Source organism: Alosa sapidissima, chromosome 19, assembly GCF_018492685.1.
Source record: "Alosa sapidissima isolate fAloSap1 chromosome 19, fAloSap1.pri, whole genome shotgun sequence".
Lineage (NCBI taxonomy): Eukaryota > Metazoa > Chordata > Actinopteri > Clupeiformes > Clupeidae > Alosa > Alosa sapidissima.
The window spans coordinates 6,133,131-6,150,269 of record NC_055975.1 but is presented as its reverse complement, the minus strand read 5'-3'; the positions used below and the strand labels follow the sequence as shown (position 1 = coordinate 6,150,269).

At 44.3% G+C, this 17,139-nt stretch overlaps 1 protein-coding gene across 2 annotated transcripts; it reads right to left on the bottom strand.

Annotated features, from left to right (window-relative positions):
- Positions 1 to 6,888: 6,888 nt before the first annotated feature.
- On the bottom strand, positions 6,889 to 15,294 carry utp25 (UTP25 small subunit processor component). Of its 2 annotated transcripts, none has more exons than XM_042073061.1 (12): positions 15,138 to 15,294; positions 14,951 to 14,990; positions 14,647 to 14,818; positions 12,607 to 12,867; positions 11,856 to 11,944; positions 11,003 to 11,395; positions 9,979 to 10,195; positions 9,627 to 9,829; positions 9,130 to 9,312; positions 8,836 to 8,945; positions 8,334 to 8,579; positions 6,889 to 7,938 (listed from the first exon to the last, which is right to left on the bottom strand). In XM_042073061.1, the coding sequence occupies exons 1-12, from the start codon at positions 15,239 to 15,241 to the stop codon at positions 7,683 to 7,685; spliced, it is 2,274 nt and encodes a 757-aa protein (XP_041928995.1). In that variant the 5' UTR covers positions 15,242 to 15,294; the 3' UTR covers positions 6,889 to 7,682. The 2 variants fall into 2 exon arrangements, with proteins under 2 accessions (XP_041928995.1, XP_041928996.1); XM_042073062.1 differs by having other exon boundaries at positions 12,607 to 12,864.
- Positions 15,295 to 17,139: the final 1,845 nt, after the last annotated feature.

The window sequence follows — 17,139 nt, the reverse complement described above, 5'->3', positions numbered from 1 at the left end:
CTCACCATCAATCGCCATGATGTTCTGTTTGGACTCAACCAAGGCAAGTGTTTAAAACGGGGAGGGACAGGATGTTGGAATGTCTGAGCGGAGAGGGTGCGTTACAGTGTGGTATGTTCTTGTAGGCTATTATGAAACACCTCGCTTACCTCCTGTTACGAATTTATATTGTTCGCACGCACCACCTACATTTCAAGTGTCTTGACTATAGCCTATCTCCGATGATTGACTTAATCTCAAACGCAAATTATGACACACCTATAGGATAGGCTACTCCTATAAAAGAATGGTTCCTGCCTCGCATTGCTTCATTGAGACGTAAAGTCAAAGACAACCTTAAGATATTTTTTTATTAAATGGATAATAATTTCATATAGCTTAAGCTTTAAATTGGCTATTATAATGACCTTCAGAAATGAAGCCTACCTGTTTGCCTTTAGTGTTTAAATTACCCTGCGGGTGTCCCTGAGTCGGGACAATTGCAGTGCCCCCCACCTCCCCCAGCATTCTAAATCAATTGTATGCACCATGTTGCTGTGTAGCATAGTAATATATACACCATTTGAAAGCTTGGACTCTTGGGAATATTTCAATCTTTATTGATCTACTTTGAGATACAGATTCACAAGACCTGGTATTGGACCTCAGTTGTATTTCCAAGACAAAATAAATGACCAAGAGGGCATGATCTACAAGGCCTCTGCTTTCAAAAGAGGTCAAGCACTTGAATATAAGTCAAAGTAAACAGGGCCATTGTTAGTAGGCGCAGTGTGCAATTTTGAGCAAAAACTCAAAATAATGCTAAAATTATATCTCATATTTCAGGATCAAAAATATATGCCCTCTTTTAATCCAATAGGCTAGCTATAAAGTGTAATTTTGGTGATTGCATATTGTGGAAGAAAATATTAAATAATAAATCACAACTAGCTATTTTAAATTATGTTGATAGCCTACCCTGAGTGAACTATTCATCAAACTTATTTTCATTTTTCAAACTTGAATATTGACGATAATTGTAGGAAATGAAGATAAATGAAGCCAAGGAAATGCATCATGGAAATTAGACCGAAAAACATTCACAAATTGAAAGCTTTTGTGCTCTGCCCCGGATGATAAGTGCTTAGGCAGGCTACTGAGACTCCCCTCCCTTTTCTCCTCTCCAACATCGCTAATGTGTTTTTTCCTCTGCAACAGCAACACTGCCATGTTTGATCAGAATGGGGTTATCAAAGAGAGCACATCCGAGAAAATGTATTATTTTAATTTACATGATGAACTAGGATGTGAAGGCAAAATATGGATCAATCAGAATCAACATTCATTCCAGTTACATAATCCACAAATGTAGCTAAAAAATCTGGTAGACGTTTCTGCACTAACTTGATCACCATGGCAGATGTTACATAAGATACTCAACAATGAGGTTATAATGGAACAACAGGTCTGTTGTGGTCTCGCTCTGTAGCTGCAAAAAGAATTAAGCAGAGTCTTAGTATCACCATGGACAGCAGGCAGAAATGTCATATTTCTGAGCCAATTACATTATTGCATGTTCTATTGTTACAACAAAGCTTGGTTTCACCGATTTCAATTTGTGGTGACCACGTGAGGTTGCAGGCCTCCCTCCATCCATACCATATGTCTTAATTAAGAGGAGTGCTATATCCTTCAGGCTATATCAGTGTTGCTTAGTCAGACAATAGTTCCTGATTTTCTCTCTGCCAAAGATAGCAGTAGTGAATCCAGGTCATTTCTAAGAATACCCCTACACCTGTGGCGGACACTGGAGTTAGACATGATGTTAACTTTCATCTTGTATGAAGAGCATCCCATGTATGGATTCAAATAAGACTTCCCACTGTAATGGCGAATGGCCAAATTGGTAGAGTCTATGAAGGGGTATCAATGTTTGATCATTTTACGGTCTCAATCTCATGACATGAGTTTGGATTCAAACCTACCAAATGGAGTGATTAATAGACCTTACAGCTAGAGAGCAAATCATGATTCCCAGTGCAGCAGAAGTATCCCCAGCAGTATTAGAGCAGCCTCATATATTCTCAGTAAAGAGGGATGTGTTGTCTTTCCTCTTCCTCTCTCCTCTCTCCCTCAGTCTCGCCATTGTTTTGTATTTCAGTTATTTTTGGCTTGGCATACTGAGAGTCCCATCCTCACGGTTCAACAAGCTTTTTGCTGTTGTCATAGTGATGCTCTGCGTCTTTTTTTAACCCTTGGAAAGGCAGCAAAGCTGTGTGTGTGTGTGTGTGTAGGGGTGCAGGCATTTGCTCCCATCTGCGAACAGGAAGGCTATCTCTCACAGCTCTGGCATAGCGGTGTTCATCAATTCACCCAGACGATCAAATAGGTCACTTCCTCTGATAATAAGACACACATAGTAATGTTAATGTGAGCAAAAATAATCAACATGTCTGAAAAATGGGTTTTCAAAGCCCTTCTGAAGAGTGTTTGTGAGTGTGTATGAGTGGGGGAGTTGGCGGTATATTCTTATGTGACTCCCTGACCTGCGGGGGTTGTGACATCAATGATGTATACGGACACATCAGTGACAAAGGCCATTGACAATCCCTCTCTGAGTAAATCATGCAATTTATGTAATGCGTTCACACACTGATATAGATCAACATTGAAATGGAGGGGGCCATTTGGCTGGTATGGACGGAGTGGAACCAAGTTGGCCATGTTAACCCAGGTGGCAAGACTGCTGGCAGAACAGGCTACGGGTCCCCCACGGCCACTGTCATCCTCATGTCAAGGAGAAGTGCCTCTGAGGACGAGGGACCAATCACGGTGCAGCCCCTGAGAATGGAATCAGCAGTCTTGTCAGGTCTGGTGATTTATGCGGCCATCACAGCAGATGGGCTATGGTCCATCGAGGAAGGTCACATTACGCCACCATCCCATCCCATCCACGGGCATAAATCTCCGCAATCACCTCAGTCCATCCCAGTGATCATCCCAGGATAACTGTCAGTGACCAAGGTTGTGGGCCAGATGAGGTTATCACAACTAATCTTGTAGACTGCCGAGCTCAGATAAGTCTGTTTATTTTAGAATCAGTTTGAGGTGAGCTTTGGAGGAGAGCTGCTGGCTCAACCTCCTGGTGATACTTGGCTTCTGCAATCAGTTGTTCTCTCCACCCAGCAACCCTTTTCTGTCTTTCAGCTCCAGCCTGACTCTCCACACCACTCCAGATCAGCTCTCTTCCGCAGACACGCGGGCCACTGAGGCGGGGTTGCCACGGTAACAGGCTTCCCACTCACGGGTAAACTAACGCGGCGGACGTGGTGGAGAATAACAAAGACCAGGCAGGGGTCCTTAATGGATGGAGGAGAGTGAGGTCACCTTCACTGACCAGTATGCTTCGAGGACAGGAATGCATGAGCCACATTAACGCATCTGCCTGCCCTGCCTTACACACATGGCCACGTAAATCTTATTTTTCATGAATATCTCAGCAAGCTGTTAGCCAAGGCTCAATGTTATGATCATTCATTTAAGATGGTCTAGAGTGCTAAACCTCAGATACGCTCATGTGGTCTGGGTTTGCTAAATTAATCGTTATGGAGCTGAGACTTCAGAGTGCCATGCCGCTTATAATTAAGGTAATCTGATTAAGGTAAAAGGTATACTGGCAAAGGTTAACAACTAGTAAAAGGTATACAGGCAAAGGTTAACAACTAGAAGCAAAATGCCCACTTAAGAGGGGTAACACTTTGCCTGCGGTGGTCCCTTCAGGTAAACAATATTGGCCGTGGACACTCAACACTGCCTCATTCTCAGTGGCACATGGTATCCTCCAGTGTGCGGTGAATACATTGGACACCCTTTTACGCCTTTCTATGCTCCATCTCAAGCGGAGCTTAACAAATGGCCCACCCAACCTGGTTTAAAGTTTAATGAGCACCATTCAAGTGGGCCAGGAGAGCTGGGTGTACTGCAGTGCTTTGTCATACTACGATACAGCTGGGGTAGGTAGGGCTATATACGGCATCCAGCATGCAGGAGACATAACATATACAGCTAGGATAGTCCTGCTCCAGCAGTTGCATTTCTGACAATGAATGCCCATTTCCAAACGACAGCCAGACTGGTGAATTGGGGTGGAGTTGGGAGAGAATGTGTCTGGACTGGACCAAGGCCAAGCCACACAAATGCCCGGCCATATTCATTATTCATAACGACAGTGTGTCTGTGTTTCAGGAAGCGGCAGCCACTTCATCTCCCAGCTGACAAGTGAGAAACAGAGAGTGATGGATGGGCACAGAGAAAGGAGGCTATGGAGCAGGAGAGGGAAGAGAAGAAAACAAAAGTAGAAGGAGAACGAGAAAGCATTCAGAGGCCATCTCTCACTCCACTCGCCACACTTGCATCCATCACCACGGGGTCTTGTTTAACCAAAATATTAGAATCAAGTAGAATCGATAAAACCCGGAAACAGAACCGGTGATCATGTTCAGGAATCGATAAGCAGATAACCCCTTTATTATTGCAAACAAAGACAAGTAAAGATGCACAAGTTTGAGACCTATTTTGAGATTCTCCAAAACAAGGCCAAGGCCATTAGCAGCTCTAGACTGATCTTTGTGTTTAATGCATATGTCTGTGGATCAATAGTTGTAAGTAAGCATTCACTTTTTGAATGCTCAGTTAAGGCTTAGGATATAGGACTGGAATAAATATACATTTGTAATCTTATCTAAACAATTGACCTGTTCTGGAATCAAAATGACAAATCAAGAACAGGAATAGGAAATTGGAATCAAATAGGAATTGGAATCAAATTCAAACGGCCAATACTATGCCCAACCTTACTTTAAACTTAAAAACCAAGAGCTGCTTACATCAACTTCTGCTCTCCAAATATAAAGATTTGCTATGTTTTTTTAATGTACATCTGAATGCATAGCTGGTCTTCGGTCCCCATAGCTCACTGGTACACTGGCCTACATGAACTGTTGAGTAGACACTCTGCTGGGTTAAATGTCAGCTGCTCTTCCGCCCTCCAGCTGTGCTCAGTGGGCTCCTGCATGTGACAAGGCCGTTGACATTATTACACAACCTCACACACCCCAGGCCACCGTGCCAGGGGAAGAGCGGGTGGGGAGGAGAGGCTTTTTCCAAGAAGGGGGAATGGAGGCTGATGTTGGTATTGGTGTTGTAAATACTTACAATCCACATTATCTGTATGTCAGTGAAGATTTGGATATGGATAGGTGGCTTTAAATACCATGTTCTATTCTCTACATCTGACTAACTTATGCATTTATCATGTACACAGACCTTACTGTTCTGTAACTGACACTAGGCAGATAGGTCAGGCCCTTGAGTCGTGGATCTGCTCGAGGTTTCTTCCTATATCTTTCCTCGCCCCTGTTACCCATGGGCCTTCTTTTCTTTTCTCTGATTGACTCTGTAAAGCGCCATGAGACATGTGTAATGTTTTGGCGCTCTATAAGTAAAATTCAATTGAAATTTAATATTTGGATATCTGTGGATTGTAGATTGCCTTCAGTGAATAAAACAAGGGCTAGGTTCAACCTGGGTCTGATAATCACACTGACGCGTTTACACATTTCTGAGACCTGACCTGATACAGCCTCTCTGTGCTGCCAGCAGTCGATCTGATCACGAGTTTGTCCGGAGAGAGAGGTGCATTGACGGGAAGCTAATTACGTAACATTAAAGAGCAAAGCCGCGTCCATTGGTTTCTACACAAACAAACGCTTTAGGGACCACTGACCGATGTTCAGCTCAATTTGCAATTAAAAGGGGTACAAGACACACATATGGACAGGGCACAACATGGCTGCCCTGTCTTCCTTTCTCTCTACTGACGTCCATTTGCTCAGTCACTCCTCCAGCAAGTGTCCGACTTTGATTTTCGTAGAGTGCGTTTGTACTGTTGGTGACCTCTCCCATGATGTAGGGGTGAGGGATTAAAGTGAGCCACCAATCGAAAAAGACATCGGCACTCTTAGTGGGGGACAGGGGACGGGTGAACAAGGGGCCGCAGCCGAAGGACTGACACGCGGTCCACCGAGACGAGGGAGGAGGTCAAGCTTTTAAGATGTCACCGGAAGGATCCGGAGCCGAGTAGCATCAGAGCGCTGGAAAAGGTGACTGCTGCACCACGTCTGTGGGTGGATGCGTCTAAGTGCTGCTCAAATGATCTAGCGACTCTCGCAGGGCTGATCGGCGTTGACATCAATTATAACGTCTGTTTACGCAGCAGCCAGTTTCAAAACGACTGCACTGTACTTCATCATTATTTTGACACATTCCCCTTTTGCTCCCAACTCACTGTGGCGACTGGGTATTCCCTCACTGAGCTGATGATTGACACAAGCAGGGAAATTTGTCAATATCAGCCCTGCCCACAGCTCCAGCTGCCCAGCCCACCCATCACCCCATGGCAGCCTTATGAAGACGGATGCTGCCTAGAGATAACTGCATGGGAGGGCGGGGACTGCACTTCGGCGCCTCCTCTGGAGATTAACGTGGTAGTTTAGAAAAGGGCACATAGGTCGATATGTCATAGGCCTCCTTTCAGCATTAAGTCGAGATGAGTGGATGGGGGCTTTATGGGTGATGCAGGCTGGATTGTTAACACTTCAGACCTAACAGCATCTAATCGTTTACTGCAGTGCACGGTAAGAGATGTGATGACTGCTTATGCCCAAAGACAAACACTACCTTTTAGGTTGCTTGGGAAAGACTTAAATAATGTTATGCTTCATAAAGCAACGGGGAACCTCAGGTGCATAGGTCAGGTGTTCAGCACACTGTGTAGGTTAGGTTGCCCAAATATCAATTATTAAGCCAATACCATACCGGCAATCTAGAATTTACATATGCACATCAATGTTGACAATATCAAAACAATTTATTAATTCTATACCTTCTGGACTATACATTAAGTTGTGAAAAATACATAAATGTTAACTGTGGTGAATAATGTGACATAGTTTGCCTTCATCATGACGAATAAAAAATAATGATAAAGAGATGTGCTGCGTCACAAGTCCCAAAATATTTCCAAACCAAAAAAATTTTGTATGAAAATAAGCGCCAAATCACATCCTCCTCAAAACCCACAGCAGATGCAATTTCCGGCAATGATGGACGCGACCAGCATCCTGCCCATTTAACTGCAACGGCACCATCTGCATCTTTCTCTATCACACACACACTCGAAAACACTCATGTGCACACACACACAGAAACACACACACGCACGCATGCGCACGCACACACACACACACACACACACACACACACACACACACACACACACACACACACACACACACACACACACACACACACACACACACACACACACACACACACACACACACACACACACACACAGTGCCATTGGCTTCCAGAGAAGGTGTGACGGAGCAGACCGACTTCTCCGCAGGCTTTTCAATTTCACAGAGCCCTTCAAGTCAGACAGTCAAAATTAACTCTCCCGTTTTCGCTCCATTTAGGCCTGAGAAACAAAACAGCTGGTTCCTTCCTGCGGCAGAGCAGAGTTTAAATCTGATCTGTGTCTAGTCTAGTGGGTGCTCTTGGGATGCCTACCCCAGTCCAAACCTCTTGTCCTCTTGCATTCTCTCTCTCTCTCTCTCTCTCTCTCTCTGCCCCTCTCTCCCTCACGAGGCCTTGTCCTCGCCGGTGATGAAGAGGTGGACAGGCTTCTTGGACTGCAGCATCTGGGCCGCCCGCTCGGCTCCAGCGATGGCCGCCAGCTTGTGGGCGTCGTAGCGCGAATAGAGGGCCGTGCAGGTCCAGCTGGCCGAGTCCACCCCGTCGGCGCCGGCCTGTAGCATGTTGCACACCTCACTGTAGAAGTGGGGGTACGTGGGCAGCCCGTAGAAGATGAGGTGTCGGATCCCCTTTATGGTGTATCTATGGACAGGAGGAACATTGATATGAACACTCCATCAGCCTCTGGTCACAATGCATGCATACATTCTATTATTAACCTTCATCAACTTTTATCCTTCATAGCAACATATGATACGTCATTTCTATCTGTCCATCACCTTTGTAGACAAAGCCTTTTTTTGACCGTACAAAAAAACCCTCTTTATTTGCAGTAGTCTCATAGCACATGTAATCCATGGCTAGTAATCTCATCAGGAAAAATCCTCAAATCCCGTCAGAGAATTTGAAATGTGACAGAAGTCGGCACAGCCCGTGCTCAACACTGAGCTCCACAAGAGTGGAGAGCATCACTTCACAACATGTTCAGAAAGAGGTGACATTTTATGTTACAAAACCACCTCTGTTCTGTGCCTCACCTCTTGTAGAAGTGGAAGCGCTCGCTGAAGAGGAGGAGCTGGATGTTGCCCTTCTGGAAGTAGTGGCGTGCGCGGGACACTTCAGACCGCTGGGAGTACTCCGAGATGCTGGTGAAGTTGGTCTCCTCCTTCTTCAGGTAGTTGCGTATGCGCACAAAGTCAAAGTATGAGGGCACGTAGATGAAGGTATGGGACATGACCGAGTCTCTGTACTGGGGCAAAACTTTGTCCACAAAAAACTGAAACCTGTCAAATGAAGGCAGTCAGTTTAATGGTAGCACTGGATCCATGTATAAACATTGTTTATGATAAAAAAATATATGAATTGTTGATACACAGTAACAATCTCTATAGTGCCACAGAGCAATAAAAAAAGAACACTTGAAACACCTGCAAACTTACACCTGAAGCAGATGCTTCAACAGCAAGTAAAAAAACTGCTGTGATCAACAGCACCCTCTAGTGTTCATTATGCTGCATTTTGATTTCCCATGAAACGCACCTCGCATCCTGGTCCATGAAGCTGTCTGCACTGAACAACTGGAAGACGTGCGGCAACTGGACAAGCACCTGGCAGATTGAGCCTGTTTTGGGCAGGTTTTTGGTGGCAACCTTACAAAGACAGACGTAAAAAAGAAAGAAGGATGTAGATAGAAAATAAAGCAATGTTTTTGAGCAATTCAGCAAGGCTCGGTTTGTCACACTGTTTGCCATTTACAGAGCCAGGACTTTGCAGGAGGTTTTTGGACCACACAAACTGGATAGCATTAGCATTAGCACATGAGTGCAGCCTCACCTGTCCACGGTAGTTGAAGCTGTGCTTGGTCAGAATGTTGTTTATCTGAGGCTCCTGGATGGAGCTGAACACCAGGGTCTGCCGGTAGTACTTAGCCCAGCTGTTCAGGTTCCACATGCGCACTCGAGAGAAGTCCACTCCATGGGCGTCCAGCGGCTGCAGGTTCAGGTGCTTCATGACATGCTGACGAATGAACAGGGCTTTGGTCAGACAGCCTTTCAACATGAACATACAGCAAAATGCTAAAGCCATGATTCTAATTCCCCTGAATTACAATGGACTGTACGGAGTTTCATGTCCTTTACTTGAATACTAGCCTTTAGTCAACAATAACAAAGTTCCCCTTAAGACTTGCAGAATGTGCCAGCACTGTTGAAATACATTTCATATCAAGTTCAACAGGCTCAAGCTCATACAGTAAATGGGCTGTTCTGACTGTAACACCTTGTTACAAATAATGCAAAATCGCGGGCACTGTGGCTTAGCTGAGGTCATACCAGCACGTGCTCCCAGTTCTGCATGAGCAGGACGTCCGCCTGGTCCAGCACCAGCACCTCGATGGACGACAGGAAGTCAAAGTCGCGCTTCTTCTCGCCCTCCACCCCCAGCAGCGTGCGCAGGCCCAGCGGCGAGGCGATGATGATGTCGGACGAGTAGAAGGGGGAAAAGAGACGGATGCTGCGCTTCAATATAGACACACCTACAGGAGCACAAACAGAGGAAAGGACCGACCACTTACAAGGGGCTGACAGATACACTACAAGAACTACAAGCAAATAATTCTCCACTTTGAATATTCTTTTGTGACACTATATGGTCAATAGCAAATAAGTGGAAATGATCACTCACCTATCCTGAAATGGTCATCAACGTTGCCAGAGAAAATGGCGTGGTAGTCGTCGGGTCGGATGAGGTTGGACGGCCGGTCCTCGGGATCCTCACTGAACTCGTCCTTGAACCTCTTCTTGTTGCTCACGTCCATCTTTTTCTCTTTGGGCTCCAGGAGGTGGATGAAGGTCTGGACCACCTGCAGGACTCCGTCTCGGAAGGGTGCTACGATCAGCACCTATCAGCCAAGAGCAACGTCAGTGCATGGGGAAACAGTAACAGCAAGGAGATGCCTAGAAGAAGTCACACTCACAGTTTCAATTTATCCAAACCAGTCAGTGCATTTTTGAATCCCACATATTAAGACCCCGCTCACAATCTGTTTGATCTACTGCTCTCTGGGAAGAGGTACAGAAGCCTGCGCTCCCGCACTACCAGACTCACCAACAGCTTCATACACCAAGCTGTAAGGATGCTGAACTCTCTCCCTCCTCTCCCCCCTCCACCCTCAGCTACATAACATCCTGGACATTGGACCCACAATGGCCGCCTGCACTACTCCACTTGCACACTTGCACACTTGCACACTTGCACACTTGCACACTTTACAACTTGGTGTTGTTGTCCTGAAAACACAACACTTCTGCTGCTCTTACATAACTTGCACCACTATGCCACTTTCTTTATTACTTAGGTCAAACAGAACTACCCAAGCCTTTTATTGGCCTGACTTTGCACTAGTATTTTATTGACTGTCTATGCACAATTTCAACCAAATTTTGCTGCTCTTATTTTTTCATTATTATATGTGCCCTCTTATTTACTTATTTACTTACTTTTTTGTTTACTTGAATGTTATGTTTGTCTGTGGACTTAAATTGGAAAAATATGTCTTGTCTTCACCGTGGGATAGTGAGAAACGTAATTTCGATCTCTTTGTATGTCTGGAACATGTGAAGAAATTGACAATAAAGCTGACTTTGACTTTGACTTTGACATTACCTTCAGATAGATTTGAGGGATTTGAGGGTTTTATGAATGTTACCTTTGGTCTGGTGAGGCCTTGGTCTCTGGCATCATCCTCCCCAATCTTGCCGTCTTTGAGCTGGGCGTTGTGGGTCAGCACGTTGGAGTTAGCCTTCAGCACATGGTTGAGGACATGCAGGCAGTAGGCGCTCCTCACCTCCTTTGCATCAGTCAGAGGCGAGCACTCAGGGACATACACATCCCTATAGGTCCCCATGAGACCCAGCAGCTCCCTCTGCAGGTCGCTCAGCTCCTGCTGTGGGGCACCCTGCGGCTGAAGGGCTTGGTTCAGGGAGGCCCAGTTGGCCTGAAGGGCCTTGTGAAGAGGGGGAATGTCCACGCTGGATGCTTGTCCTGGGGCTGGAAACCTCTCCAGGCAAGAGGTGCTGATAAGGTTGCCCAGCCTGGGCCACTGTATGGAGGAACGTGATATGTTTATATGTGAGATATGATATATTTAAACATGTGATGACAATTCTTTTTTATGAGCTCTACAAAGTTGGGCGAGAGTTATAAATATATTTTTATTTGAATAATTTTTAAAGACATAAAGACATTCTTGAAGTCTTCTATAATTTGACCTGCTGATAAAATAAATAAATAAATTAAAAACTACTCCAGCCCCACTTAGAACTGTTCAAATATCCACACACACATACATATACAAACACACACACACACACACACACATATATTATATATATATATATAAATCTATATTAATATATTAATCTAAAACACTCATATCTTTAAAAATATTATTGAAAGGTCCATAGATTTCCAGGTCAGCTGAGTACAAATCTGTGCAAATCTGTTAGAGTCATATGGTTAAATTACAATCAGGTCAGACAATTCAAGAGGTTGAGGCTTACCTTGACCTGGGTCTTAGTTCTTCTGCCATCTGCGATCAACTTCACCTCCTCTTCACTAAGTTCTGTATCCACGTGTTTCAAGAAGGGGTCTAGCAGGAAGACCAAAGAACCCCATCCGTAATCATATCAAAAAGTCCTCATTCCATATCAAGCTCCCACATCAGTTCATTGCTGATATGACAAGTATTTCTATTGGATGATATGGAATCTGGAATATTATCTGTGATTCTAGTACTTAAAGGAACCATATGTAAGAAATGTATTTCAATTAATCATAAAATGGCCCTGAAATGTCACTAGACATTAAGAAATCATGTTAATTTCAAATACTTATATCACTGACAACAGTAGTCCAGCCAGGATATTGTCATTTAAAAAGTGAAGTTGCAGCACTCAACTGATGTTGATGCTGTGTTTTGTCATGTCATGTTGTGTTTTGGCCTGATGCGCCACCCTCCACCTATCTACTAATCATAAAGTCAGTAGTGTTTCAGCATCCGGGTTGGCAATCTCGAGTCAGGGGGGAGGGGAGGGGATAAACCAGTGTACAGTACTTTGAAAGTAATTGCAGTACAAGTTTTGCCCACAATCTTACATATGGTTCCTTTAAATAGCAGGTTTTGTTTACACCCATAAATGTGTTTAAAAGTCACATAATAAACACAACATATTAACGAAGTGTGTAAGTAGATAGATAGATACTTTGTTGATCCCCAAGGGGAAATTCAAGTAAGTGTCAGTCATCTCTCACCTTCCTCCCCTTGAGTGGTGGTGTCATCTGCTTCATCCGGATCTCCCTCTGCTGTGATGTTGCTCTCCAGACAGAACTGAGACTCGTGCTTCTTGTCTGTGAATTCATCTCCTGCCTGGCCTACCTCAGGATCATCACCATCCAATGCTCCACCAGCTTCCACTTCATCCTCCTTAAGAACTGGACCAGGATCATCTTCTTCCTCATCTGCTACTTCTTCTTCTTCGACACCATCTTGCTCAGATTCAAGTCCACTTCCTTCTGCAAGTGATTATCATAGGTTGTGCATCATAGGCTGTGCAGGAAGGAACTACTTACTATTCCAAACAAACCAGGTAAGGAAAGGATTGTGTAGGTCAGCGGTCCCCAACCACCGGGCCGCAGGACATTCCTAACCGGGCCGTAGCCTACGAGTTTAAAAAAAAATGCATGCAAACTAAACTAAATTTAATTCGCAATAATGTCATGTTTTTACATGGCATAGGCCTATATGCAGTTGTTTGATTGCACGCATGTTTGCATTTTGCAAGGTCTATTTTCTTACGTCTGTCTGTCCCGCCTTCAACACTTTTACATATTGCCTTCAGCGCTGCGCAGCCTCAGGTCAGCTCACTTCACTTGATCAGTTCTTGGCGAACGGTAGTGTCACACGAAGTTAGCTAAACTGCTAGAATGAGCAACAAAAAACAAGCATCTTTAGCAGGTCACTGGCCAGAGTGTTTGAGTTGCGAGAGCCGCTGCAGAGATTTCTTACAGAAAAAAAAGTCACCGTTGGCTGCACATTTTAGTGATGAGGACTGGGTGTCAAAACTCGCTTACCTGTGTGACATATTCGGGTTGCTTAATGACCTCAACCTGTCACTCCAGGGGAGAATGACGACTGTCTTTAAACTGGCAGATAAAGTCGCTGCATTTAAAGCCGAGCTTGATTTGTAGGGATGACGAGTGGACCGGGGTGTATTTGATATGTTCCAAAAAGTAGTGGGGGTTTTGGGAGAGACTGAGGCAGGGCCCTTTCTCTCGCAGCTGGTGCACGATCACCTTGTTGCGCACTCAAATGAGTTTGAGCGTTACTTCCCATCCTTCAAAGATCCACGGCAAAGCAATGAGTGGGTCCGCAACCCATTTAACACATTACATTTTATATAGCGCTTTTTCTCGATACTCAAAGCGCATCACATGGATGGGGGGACCTCACTAGTAACCACCACCAATGTGTAGCACCCACCTGGGTGATGCACGGCAGCCATTATGCGCCAGAACGCTCACCACACACCAGCTTGAGGTGGAGAGTGAGGGAGTGAATGAGCCAATTACAGTGGAGGATGATTAGGGGGCCAGATTGAATGAGCCAGGTTGGGAGTTTAGTCAATATCCCGAATAGTCCTAACTTGTCAGCGCAGGAGGAAGAGCAGTTGATCGAAATTGCAAATGACTGGTCTTAAGAGTGTGTATAAGGAAACCTCTCTGGCAGGTTTTTGAATCAAAACCAAAGCAGAATATCCCGAGATAGCCGTAAAAGCGCTGAAAACGTTTCCCACCACTTATCTATGCGAGACCGGGTTTTCGGCAATGACTGCAACTAGACAAATTGCGCAATCGACTGGACATTTCAAACACACTGAGGGTGTCACTGTCTTCCATCACCCCCAGATGGAAGCTTCTTGTTGCAGGGAAACAAGCAGGGCTCCCACTGATTATATTCGTAATGCACGTTTAGTTCCCATGTTTTGTTCCCATATTTTGTTAAGCATGTCCACACTTATAGATGTAGCTTCAAGTTGTTCAATATTCATAGTTCATATTGTTCAATTTTCACTTCTTCAAGTTCACGTTTTTCACAAGAGATCGTTACCTTCACTGTTCATACATAACTGGAGCTAGTTCTTTTCAAGTAATGCATGCACAACACATATGGAACATGGAACCCCCAAACCCCCCCGGTGTAGGTTATAGGACTAGACAAGTATATGACAGCTCTAACCATAGGAGTTATACATGAGCCCGTTTCCTATTAGAAATTCTCTGGTCATACATTACCTTCTTCGATTAATTCTTCCTCCTCTTCATCACTCTCGTCCTCCTCACTGTCAGTCTCAGGCTGCATCAACGTGCCCAGTAGTTTCTGATAGGCTGATGGCTGCTCCTCCGGCTCGAGGTCATCATCGCTTTCATCAATATTCTTTCGCTGCGGTCGCTGTGGACTGTCACGCTGAAGTAACAGGGAAAACACTGAGGTCAACAAACCACCTCTAACTACATCGACAGCATGCAAAATAATATCATCTTGGGTAGGAAGTCATCTGAAATGATCAATCCAGCTCAAACATGGATGGTTACTCACCAGATGTACAATCTGTGTCCTCTCGGTCTTGTCACTAACACTAAGAGAATTAAAGAGAAAAAATAATTAGCACTCGAACCAGATTTTATGGAACAAGTACCCTTAGCTTGCTGTCTTGCTAGCTGCACACTCTCTTACTAGCTATGTGGCTCACATGTACACCTGCGGAACAACATCTCCAACTTACTTGTCGTGGAAGGGATGTTCTTCGCCAAACTCCTTCAAGTGTTTTTTCTGCTTCTTCGTTAATCTGCTAATAGTATCGTTTTGTCTATTCTGTCTCTTCCCCATGTTGTTGACACGCTTGCCAGCGAACCCACGTGTTCCAATGAGTTCTCTGGTCTTTGAAATGTTTCATTCGTGAGATAAGCATGTGCTGCCACCTATTAAATCGGAGTATACTTGACAGGTAAATTAGAGCACCCTCTTGCGCATGTACAGAGTACTAGACTAATTAGATATAAAGACAAGTAAAGGGCATGCTCGTTTGTGGCATTTGAAAGCACTTCACACGAGTCCCATCACAATAAAAGAAATATGGAAACATCAAGGACTGAACAAATGAGACAGATTTCCCTGACTAATTTAAGTTGGAGAAATTTAGCAATTTACTAATTTAGAGTAGCCTAATTCAAACCAGTTGCTGAGTTGGAATTATAGATCTCTAAAGGCTATTTAGCTAGTTGTTTCAGTTTTAGTTGAATATCACACAAATTCTTAGGCAAACACATTGGATTTTCCCTAAATTCAGAATGTCATGAGAATGGATCTGATTGTGTCTTTTGGACTAATGTGCCTCCATGCAGGTCAATTTGGCATGTGTCTTGAAAAAAAAAAAAAAAAAAAAATGGGAAAAGCATACTTGGTTTATTTCAAACCAACTTCCCTCCAATTTTGATCAGGCCAAGTGGAGGCAGTTTGATCACTGAAAATTGTTCCATTACAATAACTGAGAACATATGCAGAAAAAAAGTATACAGTACATTTTAATGTTAATAATTTCTTTTTTTGTTGTACCAAGGAACTGATTTCAGTTCCTCCCACCCATTACCATATGCTAGCCTGATCAAATGCCTCAGATTTTGAAAACATATGCCCTGCTTGTGATTAAAATGGCTATTAATATCTCGGGGGCAGCCATCCAGGGAAAACAAGTAAGGCTGAAATAAATGAGCCACACACTTAACTGCCTAAAGGTGATTCATAAACACTCAAAAGGTTAGGAAAACATAGTGCGGTGCCAGGCCGATGAGGGAGTGAACCAGCCCCCATACTCTCCTCTACTCTCAGCCTGTCAAAGGGGGGGCCGAGGAGCCGTACTCCAGGAGGGAGCGCTGAGTGAATCATTGGATCTCCGTCCACTGGAGGCGGCCCATTCAGAGTAAGAGTACACAGGCGTGTCCACAAAGGTCGCAGGCTGGGCAACGTTCCACATCTTGACGGTCCACTGGAACCACGGATATGTAGAGGTCAGTGAAAGCCCAGGATGATATCAGGTCCTGGTGGACTGTATGGGGACGGTCCTGCCAGAGTATGTGTATGCTGTTGTGTTATAGGCCGCTATGACACATGGCAAAGAGGCACTAAAAGCTCATGAAAAAGAGCCGTTATACTAGGAGCATTCCTACATTATTTGCACATGTTCTGGCACACTGAGCCTGCAAAGGAATCTCTACACTCATACACTATTCGGGTCCTTGCATGCAAATATTTTTCCCCTGCAGAATCTGTCATTTCATCACTCTAAAAAACACAATCATTTATAGTGACCTCTGACAGCTGGGAAGCATGTGTAGGGAAAAGATTTTCTTGAAGTGCCTTCCAACTTATTAAAAAATACTGAAGACGAAGCAACCCCAGTTTGTGAAAAAGAACATGTTTACAGGGTACTTGTTAAATTGCCCACATCAGAGTCAAAGTAGCTATAAATTTTAATTGGGAGCGGTGTACGCTTTCAAGGCTTGCCCAATGGCAGATGTTTATGAAGAGGGTTGATGTGTGTGGTGTGTGTATGTATGTGTGTGTTGTATGTGAGTGTATTTGTGTTTGTGTGTGTGCCTGTATTCAGCACAGATGTTGAATAATTTACTAAACTTTCCTACACAAAACTCTAATTTGTGCCACACTATTTGTGTCATTTATCTCACCTCAGACATGCAAATAGTTTAGCTTCTGTGCAACATCAACGA

Excerpts from the sequence above, each read along its gene's own strand:
- utp25 (XM_042073061.1), bottom strand. The coding sequence starts at position 15,241 with ATGGGGAAGAGACAGAATAGACAAAACGATACTATTAGCAGATTAACG. Across the intron at positions 14,819-14,950 it reads GGACACAGATTGTACATCTG|CGTGACAGTCCACAGCGACC; the intron begins GTGAGTAACCAT and ends CTGTTACTTCAG. Across the intron at positions 8,946-9,129 it reads GCTTCAACTACCGTGGACAG|GTTGCCACCAAAAACCTGCC; the intron begins GTGAGGCTGCAC and ends TGTCTTTGTAAG.